At 44.4% G+C, this 23,269-nt stretch overlaps 1 protein-coding gene across 1 annotated transcript in view; it reads right to left on the bottom strand.

Moving 5' to 3' along the window:
- Positions 1 to 23,269, bottom strand: part of WDFY4 (WDFY family member 4) — a 241,499-nt gene that overhangs the window by 102,150 nt on the left and 116,080 nt on the right. Inside the window, exons 37-40 of the mRNA XM_048858078.2 lie at positions 20,560 to 20,798; positions 15,408 to 15,526; positions 13,543 to 13,734; positions 12,243 to 12,382 (exon numbers count right to left, since the gene is read on the bottom strand). Of these exons, the coding sequence (XP_048714035.2) occupies positions 12,243 to 12,382; positions 13,543 to 13,734; positions 15,408 to 15,526; positions 20,560 to 20,798 (690 nt within the window). The remainder of the gene's footprint in view (positions 1 to 12,242; positions 12,383 to 13,542; positions 13,735 to 15,407; positions 15,527 to 20,559; positions 20,799 to 23,269) is intronic.

The following is a 23,269-nucleotide window of genomic DNA, read 5'->3' as shown; positions in this document are numbered from 1 at the left end:
AGCAGAGTCCACCTGGATAGTCAGTGCGTGGCAGGCAAATGCAGGGTAGATTCCCACCACAGCTTACTGAAAACTAAATATTCATATTGACAAGCCGTTAGATGACTTCTTCTTGTCACTTACATTACAAGTAGATTCAGGTTATTTTGCTGCTCACAAGTCCCCTGCCAATTTTTGTGGTTTTACAGTACAATTGGGTTTACAATTATATTTTCCTATTTTAAAAAAAATGTTTCCCTTCCCCCTTTTGTTATGCAAAAGGCCCATGCAAACAAGGGGAAAGTGACTAATGCTGGGGAAAGTGACTAATGCTGAGGAAAAGAGAAACAGACAGCACAAAGAACTGGCAAATGTACAACATAAGCAAACTGAAAGAACAGAGACCCATTTCTCCTAATCTCTGTCAGTGAGAGGAATCAGAGGTACTACTTGTAATAATTGCTCAGCGAGAAGTGTGACTATTAAGTTATCAATATCCTGCTGTACTGAGCTCTAGAAAGTTTTATATCTAATTTTTTATATGACTTTTAAACAGCACCACAGTCCACAAAAATTCATTCTTGCCATAACAAGCTCCCACTGCATGATACAGACGCTGCATGGGTGACACACAGCTCTCTCCTAAAGAAACGTGATGTAATTGCAGCTCTGCACTTTGGTGCTTTCTTTAGAGGAATTATAGGCCCATAATACAATGATCCCTCTCACACACAGTACACTCCAAAGCCAGTAGCTCAGGAGAGGGGGGTTTACAACCTAGGAGAAGTGCCAAATTGAGAGCCCAAGTGGCTAAGATCCTTTGTCTGGGCTAATTCTGCATGGTGTTGAGTGCTCTAGCCCTGATCCAGCAATGCACACCTTTGCAGATGAGCAGTCCCATTGAAGTTAATGAGACTACTCATGCTTAAAGTGAGACATGTGATTAAGTGCTTTGCTGAATCAGGGCCTCCAACTGCTGATATGTGTCTGCAACTTTAATTCTTTTGGGGGGGGGGGGGTAGGGGAATTTATAAAGCAGCTTTCAAGCCCACAGCACTTACATACATACAGCAAAAATAATACCTACCTCTTACATAGTGCTTTTCATCAGTGCATCTCAAAGCACTTTACAACAGAGGTCACCTCCATTTAACAGATGGGGAAACTGAGGCACAAGAAGGTGACATGACTTGCCCACAGTCACCCAGCAGGCCAGTGACAGAGACAGGAATAGAATCCATCTCTCTTGAGTCTCAATGCAGTGTTATATCGTTAGGCCCACTTCCCCTCAGGCAGCATAACGATCTCTAGGGTAGAATGTGGCAACAACCAGAACATTTAACAACGGTGCTGGAGAGAGCTATTTCAGTCAAAGTTCCAGGAAAACCCTTGCTTTTATGAAAAGTAGGAGGGGAGATTTAATGTAGAAAAAAAAGTAGAGAGGACTTTGGTCATGTGAAAGAGATCTCACGTCTCAACTCATCTACTAAGTAAGCAAAAGAGCTGGTGGAATTTTTGTTTTCCTGTGGAAAATTTTCAGCAAAAGAAATGTTAATTTTTGTCAAATTTCAGCAGAAAATGTGGACTTTTCATTTGGTTTCTAGCAACTGCACATCAAAAAATTTCAGCCCAAAACTGAAAAAAGTGTCAAAAACTGCCAAAAACCCAGTTTCCAGTCAAAATGTTTCAGCTTGAGGCATTTTGGTCCCCCTTCCTCCCCCCCCCCCAAAAAAAAAATTATGTCAAAACCCCAATTTTCCATCCAAAGGAAAATAGTTTCAGCAGAAGATTTTCAGCCAGCTTTAGTAAAGAGCTGTTAAGATTAAGTTAAACTAGCCACCGTTGGAACTGATTTGCCCACCCATAACTCGGGAGGGGAGACCAAGGCAGCTTTAACTTGAGAAAGACAAGGTAGGAGAGACAATATCTTTTATTAGACTGACTTTTGTTGGTGAAACTGACAAGCTTTCAATCTCCTGACATCACCTCCCCCACCTTGTCTCTCTCATATCCTGGGATCAACCTGGCTACAACAACACTGCAAACAACAATGGAAGATATTGTATGTAACTTGACCATTGCTATGCCTGATACTATTCTAATAGGGCTGATTTGACAGATGTCACATTTCCTATTGCTGGAAGGATCATTTCTCGTTTGGCTTTTCTTTTTTTTGCACATGAAAGTTTCCCAATCAGACCATAGATGTCTAAGTAATGCCTAGAGATTTTAAAGAGGACGCGCTTAAATTGGATGGAAAATTCCTGTCCAGTTCTAGGTGAAATGTTTACGTAAATAGTATCGGCACCAGCTGTAGCAGTTTGCACCTGGATGTATGATTTCAATATGGAGGTGTGGATACCACCTCCTATTCCATTCTGTTTGGGTTCACATACCATCCTGATCACACCACCACCTGAGTGCCTTCCAGAACTGCATGAAGCTACACGCTGGTGATTATTGAACTGATTCTCTCTTCGCTTACATGGGTTTTATCCCTGTGCAACCCTGATGACTTCAAAGGAGTTATTCCTGATTTACACCAGTAGGAAAGACAGAAGACTCAGGCCCTCTCCATGCTTTATGACGGTTCAGTCACATGTTTTATGTTGGGGAGGAGGAAATGAAGATGATCCTCGCTGTAGACTTCACAGCCCACCAACTCTCTCTCTCCACACCCTGATCTGAATAGCACTTCCTGAGGGAAAGCAACATGGATTTGAGCTGGAGAAATAACGGCAAAGAATATTCCGGCCTTTGTTCAGCAGGATTGAAGAGGTGAGTACAGATTGCATCGCAGGAGAGAATGATTCCAAAGATACAGGCAAGGGCAGATTTACTGGAAATCATGGAAACTTGAGTGTGACCATGTCAGAATTACTCCCATGATTAACGGGCATTCCTGGAGTATCACTGAAGTTGATGGGACTATGCATATGAGTAAGAAGCATTCCTATGACTATACTGCAGGATCAGGACCGATGTACTGATTGTTTTGATGGGTCAGGAATCAGTGTATGAAAGTATGTAATGCTGTTATACATACAGGAAGGGTTGGTGTCTAGCAATGGATTGGCTTTTAAACGTGTGCACCAACTTATTTTACTGGGGTGTGTTCTGTTGTACTATTTGGACTGGGTGGTAGACAGGTTTGTGGGTGGAAAGGCAACAACTGTAGGCAGAGTGACAGCTACAGCTGAGGTAGCATAAGCATTTCCATTCTAGGACCCCTGATTCAGGAAAGCACTGTAAGTGTGAACTTAGACTCACTCATTTCAATGTTAAGGGCTTTAGTGCTTTCCTGATTTGGTTCCCAACAGGACATTTTCAGTTATTCATCACCTCAATCTTTTACTTATAGGCTGAAATCCATCACATTTGGTCTCAGTCTGGGAGTTTTGTGTTTTAAAAGTGTGAAGAGAAACTTTTCAGCCATTTCCAGAATGAAATAAGGAAAAATGCACTCCCCTCCCCCGGCCATTATAAAAACTTGGATTTTTCTAAACAGCTTTAGCTTGGTTCCTACATCACAGGGATTTCTTCCACTGCTCTGCGAAACTGTTGTGCTTTTTCAAAGTTAGGAGAGTTTAAAAAGACACGTTGGGCATATGCACTGATTTTTGTAACACATGCAACACGTGCGCTTTCAATGTTCAACAGTCTCTGTGCCTGCTTCAGGGACTATTATCATAATGATCATTTATTACTTGTATTTCCGTAGCCCCTAGAAGCCAGTCATGAACCAAGAACCCCACTATGCTAGCCACTGTACAGACACAGAACAAAAAGTCAGTCCGGAATTCAAAAAGTCCTTACAAGTAACAAACATACAAAACCCAGGACTGTACCATGGACAATTCACTTGCAAAAGAAAGGGGCTGAATTCCTCCATGGACAGCTCAACTGGCTCTATCACTCAGTCTAACCCCAGTGAAGGACGAATAGTTTCCCCCATTTTACAGACAGAGAAACCGAGGCACCGAGATTTGCCCCAAAGCAGATAGCAAATCAGTGGTAGCTTGAGAAATAGATTGCAGAAGTCCTGATGCCCGGTCCTCTGCTCTAACCAATAAGCCACATTTAAGTCTTGCGATCAGATTTCTTTTCTAGTGACTTGCGGGGACAGAGAAAGCCAGATGATCAGTTCGTAGCAAAGGGCACATTCTATTATTCATCAGGTTACAAATGTAAAGTTAAAGGAAAGGATGGGTTTTTTTAGCACAAAAAGAGAGTTACTCTTTTTCACTAGCAGACACCCCCGTCACTGAGAGCTGTTGGCACGCTCTTATTAATTACAGCACTGTCATCACTGCATAGATTTGATTGTACGTTACACAGCCAAAACTCATTTAGCTTTTCAACAGACTGTAGCTCCAGAAGCTAAATGCTGCATGTAAGCCTTGTGCCTCGACCCTCTAGGAGGCTAATGCATACTGCCAACTGCTCCTAAGGATCATGGACAGATTCCTGGCATCACCAGTTAGCTGGGGAATAGCAAACTTAATGAGAAAAAGCCCCAAATTTCAATTCACCACGTACACAAGGGTGGCTTTGCAGAGTTAAAAACAAAAGTATGGTGTCTGTGTTTGACCTTAGAGAACAGAACTCCAGAGCATACTGCACAGCTAAAAGCAGACAGCATGGAAGCAGCATTGACTTTATAGCAATAAAAAAATTACCTAGGAAATTAACACAGGTAGAAGTAGGCTATCTTCTAGTAGGCAGAGAACAAGCCTGGGGAACGGGACAGCTGGGTTCTCTAGTCCTGGCTCTGACAATGACTTCTTGTGCGAATTTGGGCAAGTCGCTCAACCACCTTGTGCCTCAGTTTCTCCATCTTTAAAATGGGGATGATGACACTGACCTTCCTTGGCGGGGGGGGGGGAGGGGGAGTGAGTCTTTGGCATTGCTAACAATAAATACAACCAAGTCTCCTGCTTTCCCATACTTGTACTTCCCACTAGATCCACCCTTGCTATTAAAAAGAGTAACTTTATATAAAATATTTCATATAAGCAGTGCTGCCAATAGTCACACCACTTTCTATTCAGGCTTTTATGCTGCAACTATCACCATGGTGTCTAAGTGCAAAAAAAATTCACTCTGGAACTTCTGGAGTTTTGCAAATTTAAATTCTCCACCTCACAACTCCATCAGTGAGAATCTGGCAGATTTCCAGCCATTTTCCTAGGGTCATGTCTGCACTGCTGGACCTATTACCTATCTAGTTTCTGGCCAGCTCACTCATGCAAAATACTTCCCACCGCACATCTGCTTTCACCTCTGCTGAAACTTTGTATCTAGATCTCTAGACACACACATTTGAGTAGTCAGCATTTGCTGTTAAGCTTCTTCCTGCATGGAGAACTCTCCTGATCTCAATAAGGATCTGTTTTTATCTACACAAATATAAATTGTCTAATCTTCACAGCTTTCTGCCATTTGGATGTAAAACTTCACGAGAACATTGGCTCTGAATATTAGACTCAAACCCTGAAGCCCCTCTAAATCTGATCCAGTAATACTCTGTTGCTTAAAAGGAAAATACTTCTGGGAAAAAACCCAGAAAATATCCATTCAAGGAAATACTTTTTCATATGATGTGTGATTAAACTGTGGAACTCACTGCTACAGGATGTCATTGAGGCCAAAAACTTAATAATATTCAAACAGAGATTGATCCCTATATGGAGAACAGGAATGTCCAGAGTTATCATAATTAGTGATGGTAAGATATTAGAATGGATACTAAACTTCCTGCATGAGGGCTTAAAACTGCTCTCTAATAGAGATCAGGATGTGACAATGTTGGCTGGGGGAGGGGTAGGTTATCTCACGTCTGCTGTTGTAGGGTTCTTGCACCATCCTTGGAAACATTTGGTTCTGGGCACTGTCAGAGACAGGATACTGGGCTAGACAGACCTCAGGCTGATCCTATCTAACCACGCTTATGTGCTTATAAATGGCACCTTCATTACCAATTTCGCATAAAAATAGTTACTTTAAAAGGATATATAGATTCTTTATATTTAAGATAGTATGGTGATTGGTTCCATGCGATGATAGATACATAGACCGACCTCTATTAATTCATAATATGCACAGATCTTATATTATTTCCCTTACACTCCTCATACGAAGGTGATAACTGAGCACAGTGACTTGGATATGTTTGTTTGAGAGGAACTAAAAAGTTTTTTTGTTTAAAGTTTCTTTAATTTTCTCCAGCTTGCCACAGGCCAGTGCAATTTAGCTGTGAGTCAATTATCAAACTAGACAATAATATTATAATGGGAATTGTTCAATATACATCATTAATAGCAAAGTGCCTGCTTTCATTGCAAGGGGAAAAAAGTTATGTTGCTATGAGCAGTTTTAAAATGAATATGAAATTCCACACTTCCCTTGTGCATTTAACGGCATGCTAATTTACATTTTAATTACTTCCTAAGAAATCAAAGCATTTGTTGACAGTAGAACATAATGTCAACTTCACGGTGCACTGTTGGTGGATGCTTAATGAACTTAATTAGATAATTAGTTATGTTAATTATCCTTCTATTACAAAGATAAAGATGTTACACAAATGATGCACTTTGCAAAGAAATTTCATAATTATATGTTTGCTTGTTTTAGTTTGGTTTGAAATAACTGAGAAAAGGCCAAACAGAACGACTGGTAAGAAAAATATTTGCTTTAAAGTGTTTTTGGTTCATCTACCCCCATCTTCAGTTCACACGCTTTGTAGGCTGCTATAATCAACAGGTTCCTTCTGCCTCTAAAATGTTCTGTAGAAATCAGCAGGTTCTCCATTTCAGTTCAAATCCCTTGCTCCCCCCCTCTAACAGTATTTATCTCCTTGCTTGAGCACCTATATAGCTTACTGCTCAGAACAGGCAGTCTCTCTTTCTGCTGTGGTGTCTCCAACACTGTTCGGGAAGTGGGGTGCAAACATCAACCCTGATTTCCAATCCAGAGAGGAGGAAGGACTGGCTTGTGGTTAAGAAATCCCTGGGATTCAGGATAGCTGGGTTCTGCCACTGTGTAACCCTGGGAAAGCTCCAGGGTCTTTCTGTGCCTCAGTTTCCCATCTGTGCAATGGAACGAACATTCCTCTGCCTAGTGGGGTGTTGTAAGGCTGTGGTGATGGGGGTATGTAGGTACCTAGCCAGAGGAATCAAAGAATATACGTGCCATAGTTACAGCAGTGCAATCTCGCTGAAATCAAGGGGCCCTGTTCTACCCTCAGTCACAACTAGGGTGACCAGATGTCCCAATTTTATAGCGACTGTCCCAATATTCAGGGCTTTTTCTTATATAGGGACCTATTAACCCCCACCCCCGTCCTGATTTTTCACACTTGCTATCTGGTCACCCTAGTCACAACCCTGCCCTGCCTCCACTGCTTGTGGGTTTAATGCAAGTGCTGATTACATTCTGTTGAATGCTAGGATCTAGCAGTCAGATTGAGGGGTGCTGGGTCATTGACCACACAGCCACAAAAGAGGTCTGAGGAGGGGCGGCACACTCTACTGGCTGCTCCCAGCATGCCAGAGACAGGCTCCCCACTGTGCTGCTTCTGCTCCACTTGCTGACATGACTTCAGTACTAGACACCCCCCAAGAAGCAATACTGTGCCTGGCCCCATACACAAGAGTCCAAGATGAGTGAAGACTCTTTGCACCCTCTGTTCACCTCAAGCTCCCACAATGGCCAAGGCACAATCTGGCCCTCTCTACAGATGCAGTTTGGGTGTGCTACATCCATCTGCCAATGCAATTTTGCACCTTCCCGTGGAAGAGACTAAAAAATGACTAAAAAGCTAGTCTGTTGTTTCTGCTCTTGCAGTGTAAGTAGCCCGGGCTCAGCTTAAGCTTTTTATTCTGCAGTTCAGAGTTTAAAAGATTTATTTTTCCCCAGCCCCTCAAGGCATCTGTGCCTTGGAGGGGAAAAAAAGAACATACACACTGAACTAGAAAAAGAATAAGGAACCCATTACAATTGTCTCTGTTAAAGGAGCCAAACAAAATTAATCAGCCAACATTAACCCTAAAATCAAATCTAAATATAACCCTAATACTCCTTCCCCCAACACCAAAATCCTGCGCAAGATGTGCTGAGGGTCAACAGACTGGCTGGCAGATCAGAACCCTGCAGGACCAAGCACGAGAGCCCTCACGGCAGATAAGCTCTCATCCCACACTCCCCTCTGAGATGGCTCTGAAAGGCAGGAATGGAGCTAGACATGGGAAAATCCTTCCCCCTCTGCCAGCTGACAGATCTCAAAGAATCACATGGCTTGGCACAGCGCTCCTGTGGCTCCTGCATGGTTATTCAGGCTTCCAAGTAGGAAAAATGGAGCAATTACCAGACTGTGCTCCTTCTCTCCCTCCTCCCACAAATGCCATCAATTGGCTTTGCAAACTCTTCTTTAACCCTGCACACGTTCTGCAACAGATGCACAGGAGCGGGGGGTGGCTAGTGGACAGAGCTGGGGCATGAATGAGAGAGCCCACCCAGCTTTTAGGAGAGTTGCTTAGCCTCTCTGTCCATTACAGTACCCACGGATGAACAGCCGGGCAGTGGAAACGGGGGGTTGATTCATTGTTTGTAAAGCACTGAGATCCTGGGGTGAAAGGTGCAGCAGGAATGGCGAGCCAGCTGGTGTAAATCAGCACAGCTCAATGGATTAGGATTACTTTATGACCAACAATTTGGAAAAAAAAAAGCTATTAGAAATGTATTTTTATCACATCAAATACGGGTACTTCTCCACCTTCTATTAGCTACATTCTGGGGAGCAGAGGAATGGATTTAATAACCCAACCAGATCCCTTTCATCTGTGGTTTCTGTGAGGTAAATCCTGAGGGGCTCACTGAGTTTTTACTGACTCAGGGAAATTTCCCCTTGATTCCAACAGGACTTTTGCTCAATTAGGGTCCACAGGACTTAGCCCTGAGTAAAAAGAAGCAGGAATTTTGTACTTGGCCCTAGGATGTTTGGATTTTAAGGTTTTTCCCCCTACTATTTAACCAGTAGTCCTACATTTTTTATCTTATCTTACCATAGGATTTCATACCACCTCCCCTCACCACAGTATCTGAGTGGCTTCCACATAAAACCAACGGGGCTCCATGGACTCCCTGGCCCTTACCCCTTTTCAAGGTCAAAAGCGCTTGGGGTAGAGTTGGTTGTTCTAAGATTTTTCCCCAAGTAAGACAGGACAATACATGAAGGACAATCCCTTTACAGCACATCTTGGAACAACCAGAGTCTTTGAAGAAAGATAAGAAAAGATAAAGTTTATGACCAACATTGTCAAACTGAGGTGCCTAAAAGTAGCAACCTACATAAAAACAGCCTGGTTTTCACAGCTGCTAAGCACCCCCAGCTGCCACTAAAATTAATGAGACGTTGCAAGTACTCAGCACCCTCTGAAACTAGGTCACTTTTATTTAGTGTCCAAATGTGGATTTTAAAGCATAACTTTAGGTGGCCATTTAAAAAGAAAAGGCCCTAAATTTGAAAATATTGGCCAGAAGTAGCACATATGAGACTGACAGGTTCGTTAACAATAGGCTTGGAATATGGAGAGTTTGATCTCATGCTTTATTTCCCCTTCATAAATAGAATGTAATCCTCTTGATTCAGACCCCCTGGGTGGAGACCTGACATCCTGACCAATTAGCTCTCCTGATTAAGAGAAGAATCTGAGCTTTTCAAGCAGCATGAAAAGACATAACACTATGCACAATATAGCACTGAAAACAAATGCAAGGACAACTAACAAGTGAGAATCCCTACATGTCATCCCCCTTTTTCCTTCTCCATAGACTTTATTTGGCAATAAGGAGAAAAGAGCAGAGGTCAAAATTTGATACCGAGTTCAATTCCACGTAACCCTAGGCACTGCCAGTATGCTGCCCACTAAGCATCATTTCCATATGGTCCCAACTTGGCAGCAGGTATTCCCATTCATTAATATTTAGCTAAACCAGTTCTGGGAACTGTACCAAAGCAGCAGCCCTCCTGACCAAAGGCCAACTCCTGCCCACCTTACTCATGTGAGCAGTGCCACTGAAAAAGGTAGAGATGGGTCTGGCCACAGGAATTATGTTATATCTGCAACTAAACCATGGGTTCCATCCGCTGAAGTCAAAGGGAACTTTGCCAATGAGCTCAACGGGGTGAGATTGCCAAAAGCACCTAAGTGAGTTGGGAGCACAATGATTGCCAATGTGATCTCTGTTTCTAACTCACTTAGGCACTTCTGAAGATTCCCCCATATACTCTATGAATGGATCCTGTATAGAGGGACTGTTGCAGGCTGCAGAGAAGCTTGGAGATCCATTTTCCCGCTTCTCAAGTAGGTCTGGCTGAAAAGTGCTGTTAACTCTCGCAAAGAGAAGTTGGAGGAAGAAGAACATTTGGAATTGTCATTTTGTGTCTCAATGCGAGGAACAATTTGTCAGCGCTGCAGAGCTGTCAGTCGCTGACATGATAAGGAATAACACCGAATGAGTAATGTTTCCTCCAACCCAGCTCCTTTAATTACAAGCCTCTCCCTTGCAGAAGAGAGACAGAAGATGCAGAAACACCAATTTCATGCACTTGTGCCTGAATAATGTCTCCATGCTGCCTTTTCCAGATGGCAACCTTTTCACTGGAGGAACTAATGATGTGGGCATATTTAGGGAAAAACCAATAACGGAGTCTTTAACCTTCAACAGCAAAAAGCATGTTGTACAAAATGTTCCTTGGGATACATTAACAAATATCAATTACATTGCTCACTGAGGTGTAATCAGCTGTAATAATCAAAATTAATTTTAAAAAATAATTAAACAGACCCCAGGGCAAATAGTCGGTGCTCTGGCAGCATGACATCACAGGCTACATGTGTACCTGGGAAGAAGTTGCTCGCTCTGTAACCAACAAAGAGATCTTAAGCAATGAGTAGGATGTTATTCAGAGAAACCTTGGTGAGTGCTGTGGTTATATGAGGGCTGCCATCTTGGCTGACACAGTGGGGACTGAACCGGGGACTCTACACAGCTAAAAGCATGGGGTGGTGCAGCTTGACGTAAGGAGCTCAGGCACCCAGCTGGGGCTGTAACAGAGCCATCTCCTCTGCCAATCAGCAAGGGAGGGTAGAGACCAGTAACACACTCACCAGTGGATTAAATCCAGGATCCTAGGGGCTGGAACGCATCGCCCAGGATACCCTCCCAATGCACTGCACCCTGCCCTGCAGCATCCTCCACCACTCTATGCCAGGGGCCATTTAAGAAGTGCTTGCTAACAGCCACTAACCTGTGCTCTTTACTGGTGATATGGACAAGTGTCCGCTAGGTGCTTGGAGGGAGCCATGACCCCATTATTGCTTCCCAGCCAGAGAAGATAGGAGTGCTCTGCTAACATGGTCCGATTCCAACTAATCCAGACTCACTCCTCTTGGGCAGCTGCATGGACAGTCTGGCTGTCCTTGTCTTTCCCTGAGAACAGCTGTGGAGCTGATGGGGTAGTGACATGCATGCCCTCTGGCCCCATGCCTGGTATACACACTCCTCCTCCCAGCCTGCCTAGTCCCCAAGGAGGGGCCTCCAGCGTGGGCAGAGGAGGAGAGGATAGTGCCTTGGATGGGGCCCCCTGTACCACGTCAAGAGAGATGGGGTCCACACAGTGATCTAAACCAGAAGTAGCAGCAACACCTGGGAATGCCTCACCCCTCTCGTCAGTGGGAGAGTGCAATGTTCTATTCTTATTTTCTGCAATTAGGCCTCCATGCAGCAAGGTGTGTAAGCACACACCTAACTTTAAACCCACTGGGACTAATCAAAGATTTAAATTTAGGCGTGCAATTAAGCGTCTTGCTAAATGAGAGCCTTACTTGATTAAAAGCCTTTTAATAAAGAGATGTTACCAACAAAGAACCAAGCCTGAGATGAAAGGAGAGTCTAGAGGTCAACTACAAGACCTGGGCTTAAAGCTGGGTGAGGTTCTCTGACCTCTTCTATGTAGGAGGTCAGACAAGATCATCATGATGGTCATTTCTAGCCTGAACATCTATGAAAGGAAGCTTAATGGTAATACAGATGCCTATAATTACTACTATACTTATCCCTATAATTATATAATTACTAACGTGATTCTTATGAGAACACCCCAGGCAATCTTAGCTGATGCCTCCTGAACCCAGCCATCCATCCCCCTAAGCTTCCGAGTGGGTGATGTAGGCTAATAATAGGGAAATAGAAATTACCTCAGATTTGCACACTGTTTCCTTTACATTCTTGCCAGGCATCAACCTCATAGCCGAAGACAAGCTTTCGCTCCAGGAACTGGGCTTGCTCTGGGACTGGGCTGGCATTGCTTTACTTTGGAGAGTCTTCTTCTCAGATGCTGTAGACCAGAAAATAAAATGCTTAGGAAGGAAAAGTGGACCCAGGTCTTGAGCATGAGTGGCAGGCTGGCATCTGCATGGGACATGACCCAGTACCATGGTGCAAACTCCACATGCTTTATCTCTGTGCTATCTCACTCACTCATCAGCATGTGCTTCTCAGGCCCTGTAGCCGATGGACTATGTACTACCTCAGACCACACGCTGTACAATTCTGTGGCCAAACATGGTTGCAACCAGCTTCTACTACAAAGCCCTATTTTAGTATCTCCATAAGCTTGGTGAGGGTAAGCCGCACCTCACCCCCACCAACCCACCTGTACTACTTTATTTCTAACAAAACTAATGGGGTCCAATGTACCCCAGGCATAAACTCATTGACCTCAAGAGAAGACACTGGAGGCAAATTAACCCAACGTCTCCAAGTGTCGCCCTCTGCAGAGATGGGAAGCACCATCAGGAAAACCCTTACAAGAGCTTCTCAGGCTTTTCAAATACTGAAGCAAATGTCAGGAATCACGTGGTCATTCATCTGCAGAGAAGCTCACTCTGCTTATCTCCAAATGTCTGTGGGTGAGATTTGTATGGGGCTCTACTCAGCCTTACTCAGGTTATATTCAGTCTGGTACTTATTCCTGGGGATGTAAGATCCCCTGGAGATGGGAAGCAATGGTGGCTTTGTGCCTTTGGGATTGTGGGCTGCTTCAGGGGGCCAAAATGGCCCCTGGCATAAATTAGAGCAGCCCTGGGGGTGCTCTAATGCACAGCAGCTTCCCAACCGCTGCTCTTCAATCTGGAGCAGCTCAGAATCACTGCAGTGGTATATGCTGCCAAGGCTCCCCTCTGGCCCTGGCATGGCCATTTCTGAGGAGCCCTATGCTGTGTGGTTGCACCAGGGGAATCCTCTTCCAACTCCTTGTGGCACCAAGCCAATGCCTGTACATCACCAGAGCAGTGTAAAGGGGATGCATGTGGGACAGAATCCCTCCTTCTAACTCTGGAGTTGGACTGAGAAAAAACAGAGTGAGGACCCAAGGTATCTGGCCTATGATGTGCAATGGGAGACTATAACTGAGGCGTCAGCATCCTTCCATTAATCGGGATGCTTCCTGCAATGCCTTTGCTCACTGAGGTAAGTGCTCCATTAAAGAACAGAGACCTATGAAGTGCTGCCAAGCCTTCGTCATCGTCTCTTCCCACAGAGGAGTGATCTCGGCTATCTTCACTTCCTTCTCTCTGTCTCCTGGCTTCACAGAGAGATCTATCTTGTAGGTGTCCTCCAGGGCCTGCCGCCTCTGAGAAATGAGCTGCTTCCAGATGACTTCGACTGTTTTCAGAATCTCTTGCTGAACTAGAAACCAAAGAGTTGTCAATGAGGAATGACCTTCTGTTTGAGAATGTGAAGTCAGCAGCGTAGGAGCCAAAAGTGCCTCTCTGTTATACTGGTGCCAATCTGAAGTGACTCTATTGAAGCCACTGGAGTTACTCTAGATTATCACCATTTTGTGCACTATCTAAAAAGGCCTCTTAGCTTCACTACCAACTCCCTTGTGGAAAATCAATAGGACCTTTCTTCCTCCATATCCAACCCCCAAAATACCAGTGGGAGTAACAGCTGATTCAATCATGCATTGCTCTGGATAAGCACCTGATCAGCTGTCTCTGGACACTTAACATTTGAAATATAAGGTTTAAAGCACGTATAGGACATTTTTTAATCCTTGAGACAGCGTCAATAGAAATCCTGGCAGGATGTGAGCCACACATCAGGGACTGTAAAACTGTTGTGGCCATTGTGACTGGATATTCTACATGGAGATGCAGAGCTATTTTGCTGACTCACTCTGGAAACCAGACCAATTGGATCACAGCAGGAGTATAAAAAATTGAGCCTCTCTCTAAGGCAAAGGAGAACTCAGGGGAGGGTTAAATATTTCAGCTGGGAAAAATCCTAGAAATAGCCAGCTCTAAAGGAAAGTCAGGCTAGGATTTATGTTTGTGGTTATCTAAAAATAACAGGATACCTCAAAAGGGTGTGTGTGTGGGGGGGGATAATTTTGGACAATAACCTCTGATGTGAGTGCTCTGTGGAGAGCAGAGATAGCTTACACCGCCTTAAAGAGAAGCTGGAGTAAGTGAGCTAAAATAACCCCTTGTGAAATTTCCTGATATTTAACAAGTGTTAGACCAAGGTAGAAATTGCCGAGTGTCCTGCTCTCCCAGTTGGCTCGGCCGCCAGACTGCTGGTGCCCAAATGCTGTCACTTTGCAGGAACAACGGCAACTGACAGCGGGAGGCTCAGAAATGTCAATTTTAATTAAAAGCTTCATTTCCCAGCACAGGCCCTTTCTCGCCCCTGAGGCTCTGGGGGCTGCTGTGCTGAGCAGAACGAGAGTGGCAGCTCTCTCAGAACAGGGAGCCTTTTAAAGTAAAGTAAATTGCACAGAAAAGCTTCTTCAAATTCCCAGTTCAGCGCAGCAGCCCACGGAGCAGAGTCACCCCTCTCCCAGCACCGGGGTAGGGGGAAGGAGCTGCGCTGGGAAATGAAGCTTTTAATTATAATTGGTATATCTGAGCCTCCTGCTGCCAGCTGCCATTGTTCCTGCAAAGTGAAAGCATTTGTGGCACCACCAATCCTCACAGGGGTTTGTGTACTATAGAAGGCTTACTGTACCCATTTCACAGATGGGGAAACGGAGGCACTGTAAGACTGCCCAGCATCACAGCAGATCTCAGGATCACAACTGGAACTAGGACTGTGGAGATACTAACTCCTACTATCATTCTCTGACCACCACATCACAGTTCCCTCTGTTCTCTGAGGTAGCTGTTACACAGCAAAATATCGTCTTATTTCCGTTGTTGTATGCAGTGTTGCTGTAGCTGTGCTGGCCCCAAGGTATTAGAGAGACACCTTGTCTTCCCTATTTCCAAGCACTCGTCAAAGTTGCTTGAAAGATCCCTTTAGACCCACTCCTTGTCGTGCTCCTCTGGGGACAGTGAATTCCTTCGGTCATACATTACCATCACCCGCAGCAGCGTGACTGTCCCCTCTTTCCTTCTCCTCTTCACTTGGGGCCAGAAAAATTTGGCGATAGGAAGCTAGTGTTGGTTTTGCATCCACGCCAAACCCTTCTGGATAGCTGGAGCAAACAGAACAACAGGCAACATGAGAAACCCAGACCCCTTCAGCATCCCATCAATGCGAAGAATACGAACACTACACACTCCAGGGATTTCCACCTAACCTCTTATGTTTTATTTACTCAAAAGCCAAAATTCCCCACCCTCTATACCTACAATAATCAGAGCCCACAGCATTTTTCATTTGTAGTTCTCAAAGTACTTTAAAAAGGAGGTCAATAACATTAGTCTCATTTTACAGATGGGGAAACTGAGGCACACAGAGGCACAGTGATCGGACCAACATCACCTAGCATGCCAATGGCTAAGCTGGGAATAGAGCCCAGATCTTCAAAGTCCCAGTCCAGTGCTCTACCCATTAGGCCACATTGCCTCCCCTCCTGTACTTAAGGTAGGAGGCAAAATCACTACAGAGCCACAATTGAGCTTCTGATGACTGATAATGGCCCAATAGCGTTTGCCGCCATCACACTGATGGCTCTCTCTTGCGAGCTATATACCCCTTTCCCCCACCCTTCATCTGTTCTGTCTATTTAGACTGTCAGCTCTTTGTGGCAGGGACTGTCTACTGCTCTGTGTCTGTACAGCACCTAGCATAATGGGTCCCTGCTCTTGGTTGATCCATAGCAAAGACCTAGTAAACGTGGCTGACAATAGTAATGATGGTGCTACCACCAAAAGTGCTGAGACCATAACAAACAAGCCTTTGGGTTCAAAAAAGAACTAGATAAGTCCATGGAGAATAGGTCCATCAATGGCTATTAGCCAGGATGGGCAGGGATGGTGTCCCTAGCTTCTGTTTGCCAGAAGCTGGGAATGGGCAACAGGGGATGGATCACTTGATGATTACCTGTCCTGTTCATTCCCTCTGGGGCACCTGGCATTGGCCACCGTTGGAAGACCAGATACTGGGCTAGATGGACCTTTGGTTTGACCCAGTATGACCGTTCTTATGTTCTTAAACCTTTTTTTGGAGTGAGTTTACCACAGTATGGGGTAGCAGGAGGCAGGAAATTCAGAGGTAAGGTGACAGTTAAAAGAAATCCAACCATGGTAAGGTAAGAAATGGACGGCATATGAACAACCTTAACTCTGCCCTGTAGTGATGCCATAAACAGAAGAATAATGGGGAAAAAATCTGATCCGTGTCTAAAAATCAGTTTAATTTAATGTGGGTCCACAAACACTACAATGCCCTAATCATAGTGGTATGTTATTGGATGGCGTCACTACAGGGCAGAGTTAAGTCTGTTATGGAACTGTGACAAAGTTCTTCCTCTACCTTGGTGGGTCTTGCACTTATTGGCGGATTTGCTCACCTTGGAGCTTCACGGCAGCCCTCAGCTTGGCTGTTTTTCTGAACCCACAGACTCCTCCTGTGTCTGATCAGGAGTTGGGAGGTTTGGGGGGAACCCGGGCCCGCCCTCTACTCCGGGTTCCAGCCCAGGGCCCTGTGGAATGCAGCTGTCTAGAGTGCCTCCTGGAACAGCTACAACTCCCTGGGCTACTTCCCCATGGCCTCCTTCCAACACCTTCTTCATCCTCACCATAGGACCTTCCTCCTGGTGTCTGATAATGCTTGTACACCTCAGTCCTCCAACAGTCCGCGTTCTCACTCTCAGCTCCTAGTGCCTCTTGCTCCCAGCTCCTCACATGCACACCACAAACTGAAGTGAGCTCCTTTTTAAAACCCAGGTGCCCTCATTAGTCTGCCTTAATTGATTCTAGCAGCTTCTTGATTGGCTGCAGGTGTTCTAATCAGCCTGTCTGTCTTAATTGTCTCCAGAAGGTTCCTGATTGTTCTGGAACCTTCCCTGTTATCTTACCCAGGGAAAAGGGACCTACTTAGCCTGGGGCTAATATATATGCCTTCTATTACTCTCCTGTAGCCATCTGGCCCGACCCTGTCACAGTACCTTATGTGGGCATTTCTTACACTTAAAAGTAATCCAAAGATGCAAAGGTAACAGTAACCCCAAATTTCCTTGGTTTGTCGTGCCTGGTTTTAGGATAATTGCAGTGTTGTTATAATGTTTTTTACCTTTACGTTACTGCTACATACTCTCAACCTTAACCGTTTTTGTCTAGGAATTATTAAATTGGAATAAGAACAAAAACAGATCTGAAAAAGCCATGTGGAAAAGTGGCCCACCTCAAATGTTCTATTGTTTCACTGGATTCAGTTTAGCTAGGATACATTAAATGGATTCCTAAACCTCCACAGAGCACAGAAAGTAACTAGTTCTAGCACCATTCTGATGAATAAAGAAATGCCAAGCACTTGCTTCTTTTGCCAAAAAGACTCTAAAGTTACTCTGCAACTAAAGTTAGTAAAAATTCCTTGGGTATATCACCTGTGAGAAAAGTCAACATGCTGGGTGGGGGGGGGGGGGGGGTTCCTAGCACTGCTGAAGTCATCAGCAAAACTCCCTTTGATTTCAACAGAGTCAGGACTTCATCCCCGGTGTGCAAGAAGCAGTAATAATAGCAATGAACTCAGAGATGCTTCAAAAGACTCATGCATTGGCTTTCTTTGCTTTAAATCTAGCAGCACAGGAACTGCCATGCTGGAGCAGAATGGTCCATCTGAGTCCTCAGTCTCCAAAATTAACCAGTAACAGATGTTCCCAGAGAACGGCCACCTAAATGCATATGTAATGCATCTGAACAGTAGTATTATATCATGAGGAGAAACGATTTCCAGACTCCCATCTGGTGAGGAGCTGGTAGGTCAATCCCAATAAAATCAACCCAAGCTCATGCAACTGCAGCTGTTTTTCTCATCAGCAGAGGCCGATCGTAATCTGACCATTGCTGGGAATGCACAGCAGACGCATAAAAATGCTCATAAAAATCCAATTCACAGTAGCAGTTAAAGAATCTGTTATACAGTCTACAGGGTAGTCCCTGTTTGCCCTCAGGAGCTTTCACCGATTCCTCAGCTATCTAATCCTGTTTTGCCTACTAAATAATTTGCTTCAATATTATCCTGCAGCAGTGATCAACTCATGTTCACAGTATGTTGGGGGTGGGGGGGAGTATCTCTTTTCATCCGGCTGTTGGTGTGGTGCCTTTAAATTCCATCCACACCTCCTGAGGCCCCCTTCTGTGTGCAGAATTCTTGAGGATGCAACCACTGCAGTATTCTGCTTTTCTGCAGTTCACAAGAAGCACCGTGATCTAATGGTCAGAGCGAGGGATGAGCCAGGACAACGACTCACTGTATGACCTGGAGCAAATCACTTTACACCTCTGTGCAGATTCCTCACCTGTCACATGGAGTGGCAATGCATTGTCACCACTGTAAATGTGCTTTGAGATGCTCAGGGGTAGGGTGCTGTAGTAGTGCCAAGTTTTACAGTGTACAGAAATGAAAGAGGAGCCCTGTTTAATTTTTCTGTTATTCCTAGAATTCCTTCTTTTTGTTCTGCGGGGACAGACACAGCTTTGCCTGTCTCCTTTACAGAGATCATACTCAGTAATGATTCCCACCCCCCCACCTTCATTTTTGTTTTCTGGAGAATTTCATGTAGCAGCAGAAAACCCCAGAATCCAAGCACAAGACATAATAATCAGGGACGAACAAAGCCATTTGGATGAAATAGGAACCAGCCATGACTTTTCCCAGATACAAGTGACATCCACACATGCTCTTTTGTGTTGTTGTCGTCGTCAACAGAAGGTTCAGAAATGATCTGCTTTTCATTTGCACATTTCTCTCTGCTAGCTACGAGCCTACCCCAATTACCTCTGAAGTGGCCTCGAATCTGAATGTTGTAGCTGGCCCCTACACATATTCCCCCCCAAAGCTGTTCATTAGCTTATAGTGAAAGTTGCTACCCATGTTACAAAAGAAGACGTGCTGTTACCAGAAACACCCAAACAGTGAACACTGCGGAAATCACACACAACGATTACACCAACAATGCCTACTGCTAGTTTTCCGCACACCAGAGAAAAATCCTCACAGATAGCTCCCAATGAACCCGACCTGCCCTGCAACAAAATATTCCCTGACAACTTCAAAACGCGCACCAACACTGGTCAGCCATCCCATAACCTTCTCACACAGAGTCTGATCCTGCACCCATTGAAACCAATGACAAGACTCCCAGTGAATTCAATGGGTGCAGGACCATGCCCACAAAAAAAAACATCCCTAGGTTTGGAGGGATATTTGAAGTCTAGAGACATACTTTCAGACTGGGCCCAGGTCTAGTCTCTGTAATTGCATGTTCTGGCCTCAGCTGGAAGGGGCAGTGCCAACACACCATAGGAAAGCTTATTCTTGTGAGATATCCAGACCAAGTTCTGAGCCATCAGAGTTTTTAGACGGGTCAGATAAAATTCAGATCAGTTGGGTGTTTTTCTGGAGGTTTACACAATCACTTTTCAAAATAACAAATGGAAATCAAGAGTTCCATTGCTAATACCCGATGCTTCTCATTACGCATACTATTGTATATATTTTTTAGACAACACCTTAGCAATATAACTGGTAGAAGTTGTTCCATCAAATGGTGGTTTTTTTTTTTTTTTTACAGGAAAACAGTTTTTTGACTACACAGAATTTTTCACAAAAACATGCCATTGTCAACTGAACACTTTCAGGTTCTCATAAAAATATTGACATTTTTAAATATTTTTTCGTCTTGTTGAAACTGAAATTAAGAAATGCGTTTTATGTTTTTGTCAAAAGCTTTCATGAGGGAAAAAAACCCCATGTTCCCATGCAACTCAATTTAGTAATCTTAATGGGAGCAAATCAGTAAGGACCCGTGGGCCCATGCAAGCAATTACACATGTAGCACCAGACTATTAGATTGGGCCAGTAATTTGTTAGGATGTAGTACATCCTAAATCCCAGATCCTGCAAGGCACTGAGCGCTCTCAACTTCCACAGTTCAGAACGTTTGGCACCATGACCTTGAAAGAGCATGTGAAATCTTTCCTATTCTGTGTGCACCGCCCACTGCAATAAACATCAGGAGAGAAAGTTAATCAGAAGTCACACCAAGCGCAGTGCATGTACCTCCCAGAGCTCAGCTGACACAGACAGTGCATAAGGCAGATGGTGAAACTAATATTTGAGTTGTAAGTTGCAAAGATGATGTCCCATTGCTCCTGCAGGGTGTGGAGGGTGTTCCGGAGACTCAGCTGTTCAGGCAGTGATTGCTGCGGCCTGGACAGACAATACAGGATGGCTCGGTTTAAACTGCTGTACAGGGTGCTGATGACAGTTTCCTTTTGGGAAAAGGTGTTCTCCATGACCTGTTAAAACACAGCAAAGCATGATCTGGCACATGGCTGGTACAAGACCCTCTTCCCCTCCACTTCACCTCTCCCACTTGGGCTTCTGTACGCTCATTCCACCCTGATGTCCCCTATGATCTATGGGACAAAACCATTCCACCACTGAAGTCCCTGGGAGTTACAACAGGGATAAATCTGGCCCTGTTAAAGAGAGGAAGCCTTTAAACACTGACACTTTCATTGTCTCCCAAGGTGACTATTTGTCTTTGTGGAGGGAAGGAGGGTCTTGAACAGTGGAATTTTCAAAAGCACCTAAGTGACTCAGGAGCAAAATTCCCAGGGTCCTTCAGTGGGACTTGTGCTCCTCAGGCACTCCTGAAAATTGCACCCACTATTCATTGATTCATAGGCAACAATCAGAGGTGAATCAAAGTGTGTCTAAGCTGTTGCAAGTAACAACTTGTCCCAGCTCCCTTGGCACTTAAGTTACCCCAGTGCAGATATTCTCAGAGGTAGGCTGGGACCCAGTTACCACCATGTAACTTACTCTCCCATGCATATTAATTCTTGTTTAGTTTGAGGACCAAGTTCAGCCTGGTCCTTACACAGATGCACAGTGTGGCAGGGGGCACAGGAGCCTTTCCCTTTGTGCAGCCCACATAACATCCAGGCAGGCTTGCAGCCCCGGCACTCTAAGGAAACACAGTTCCCTCCTTATTCCTCTGGATCTTGAAGCAGCCCACAAGGGGCAGGTAGGAGGCCGTTTCCTGATGCACCAGTGGTGTTAACCCAAAGGGCATGCTGATTTCATCCACCTGCTCCATCCTGTTATATATTTGTTGCTGCTATTTTGGCACTGTGCAAGAGACACAAAAACAGTCTCTTCTAGTTTGCCAAAACTTTCCACTGCAGAGCAACAGTAACTAGCTGTGTCATACACAGTGCAACTTCAAAGCACCTTAACCTTTTGGTGTGCGTGGCTGGGGATTTCCTGACTCAACAGCCTACCAGGAGAGCTGGGGAGCGAGGGATCAGTGTCAAAGAGAAAACAAGGATCTCAAGGAAGAGAAGTGAAATCCCAGCTGAAATAGGATCAATGAATCCTCAAGCTGTCTTGGGGTAGATTTTCCGAAGCCATCAGCACCCACAGTGAGGGCCAGATTGCCAATAGAAGCTCAGCTTGTCGGGCACTGAGCACTTTGGAAAAATCTGTGGTTAAATAGCAGCTAGGCTCTTTGGAAATCTGGCTGAGCCCTGAAAAATCTTGCTCATATTGGCTGGATTTTAAATGCCAAGTATGATGCATAAATAATTTTTTTTTAAGTCCACTCCTGGTCCATTCCTTATACTTTCAAAAAAGAGACACGGACAAGTATTGGTTTACCATTGACTCTTCTTTACTTGTAACACAGTCTTAGAAAGTTAACAATAAAATGTTTGTGCCCAGCAATTTTGTTTCCTCATTTATCAAACTTTATTTGTCTTCACTGCAGGGAATGGCAGGGGGTGGGGGCAGATGGCCACACCTGAGCCATTCTTTTCAGATGACAAATCTGAAGAACTGTCCCAGATTGAGGTGTCAATAGAGGTGGGTTTAGAACAAACTAATTAATTAAACAACAATATGTTCCCAGGACCAGATGGGATTCACCCACAAGTTTTGAAGGAACTCAGATATGATATTGCAGAACTACTAACTGTGGTTGTAACCTGTCACTTTCATCAGCTTCTGTACCAAATGACTGGAGGGTAGCTAATCTGACACCAATTTTTAAAAAGGGCTTCAGAGGTGATCCTGGCAATTACAGGCAGGGAAGCCTGACTTTAGGACCAGACAAATTGGTTGAACTCTAGTGAAGAACAAAATGATCAGACACATAGATAAACACGATACATCAGGGAAGAGTCAACACAGCTTTTGTAAAGGGAAGTCATGGCTCACCAATCTATTAGCTTATTTGAGCGTGTCGACAAGCAGGTGGACAAGGGTGTACTTGGACTTTCTGAAAGCCTTTGACAAGGTCCCTCACCAAAGACTCTTCAGCAGTCATGGGATAAGAGGGAAGGTCCTCTCCTGGATCAGTAACCGGTTCAAAGATAGGATCAAAGAGTAGGAATAAATGGCCAGTTTTCACAATGGAGAGGAGTAAATAGTGCAAGGCCCCAAGGACCTATACTGGGACCTGTGCTGTTCAACATATTCAGAAATGATCTGCAAATGGGGGTAAACAGTGAGGTGGCAAAATCTGCATATGATACAAAATTACTCATGATAGTCAAGTCCAAAGTTGACTGTGGACTGTGGCGTTGCAAAGGGATTTCACAAAACTGGGTGACCGGAAAACAAAATGGCAGATGAAATTCATTGTTGGTAATGCACATTGGAAAAAAAACAATCCAAACTACACATACAAAATGATGAGGGCTAAATTAGCTGTTATTATGTGGGTGTTTTCAGAAGACTATCCACAATGTACAGCGACAGTCAA

The sequence above is a fragment of the Caretta caretta genome, chromosome 7 (assembly GCF_965140235.1).
Source record: "Caretta caretta isolate rCarCar2 chromosome 7, rCarCar1.hap1, whole genome shotgun sequence".
NCBI classification, from domain to species: Eukaryota; Metazoa; Chordata; order Testudines; family Cheloniidae; genus Caretta; species Caretta caretta.
Note: the sequence above shows the minus strand (reverse complement) of the source record. Positions and strands in the feature narration are given on the sequence as shown.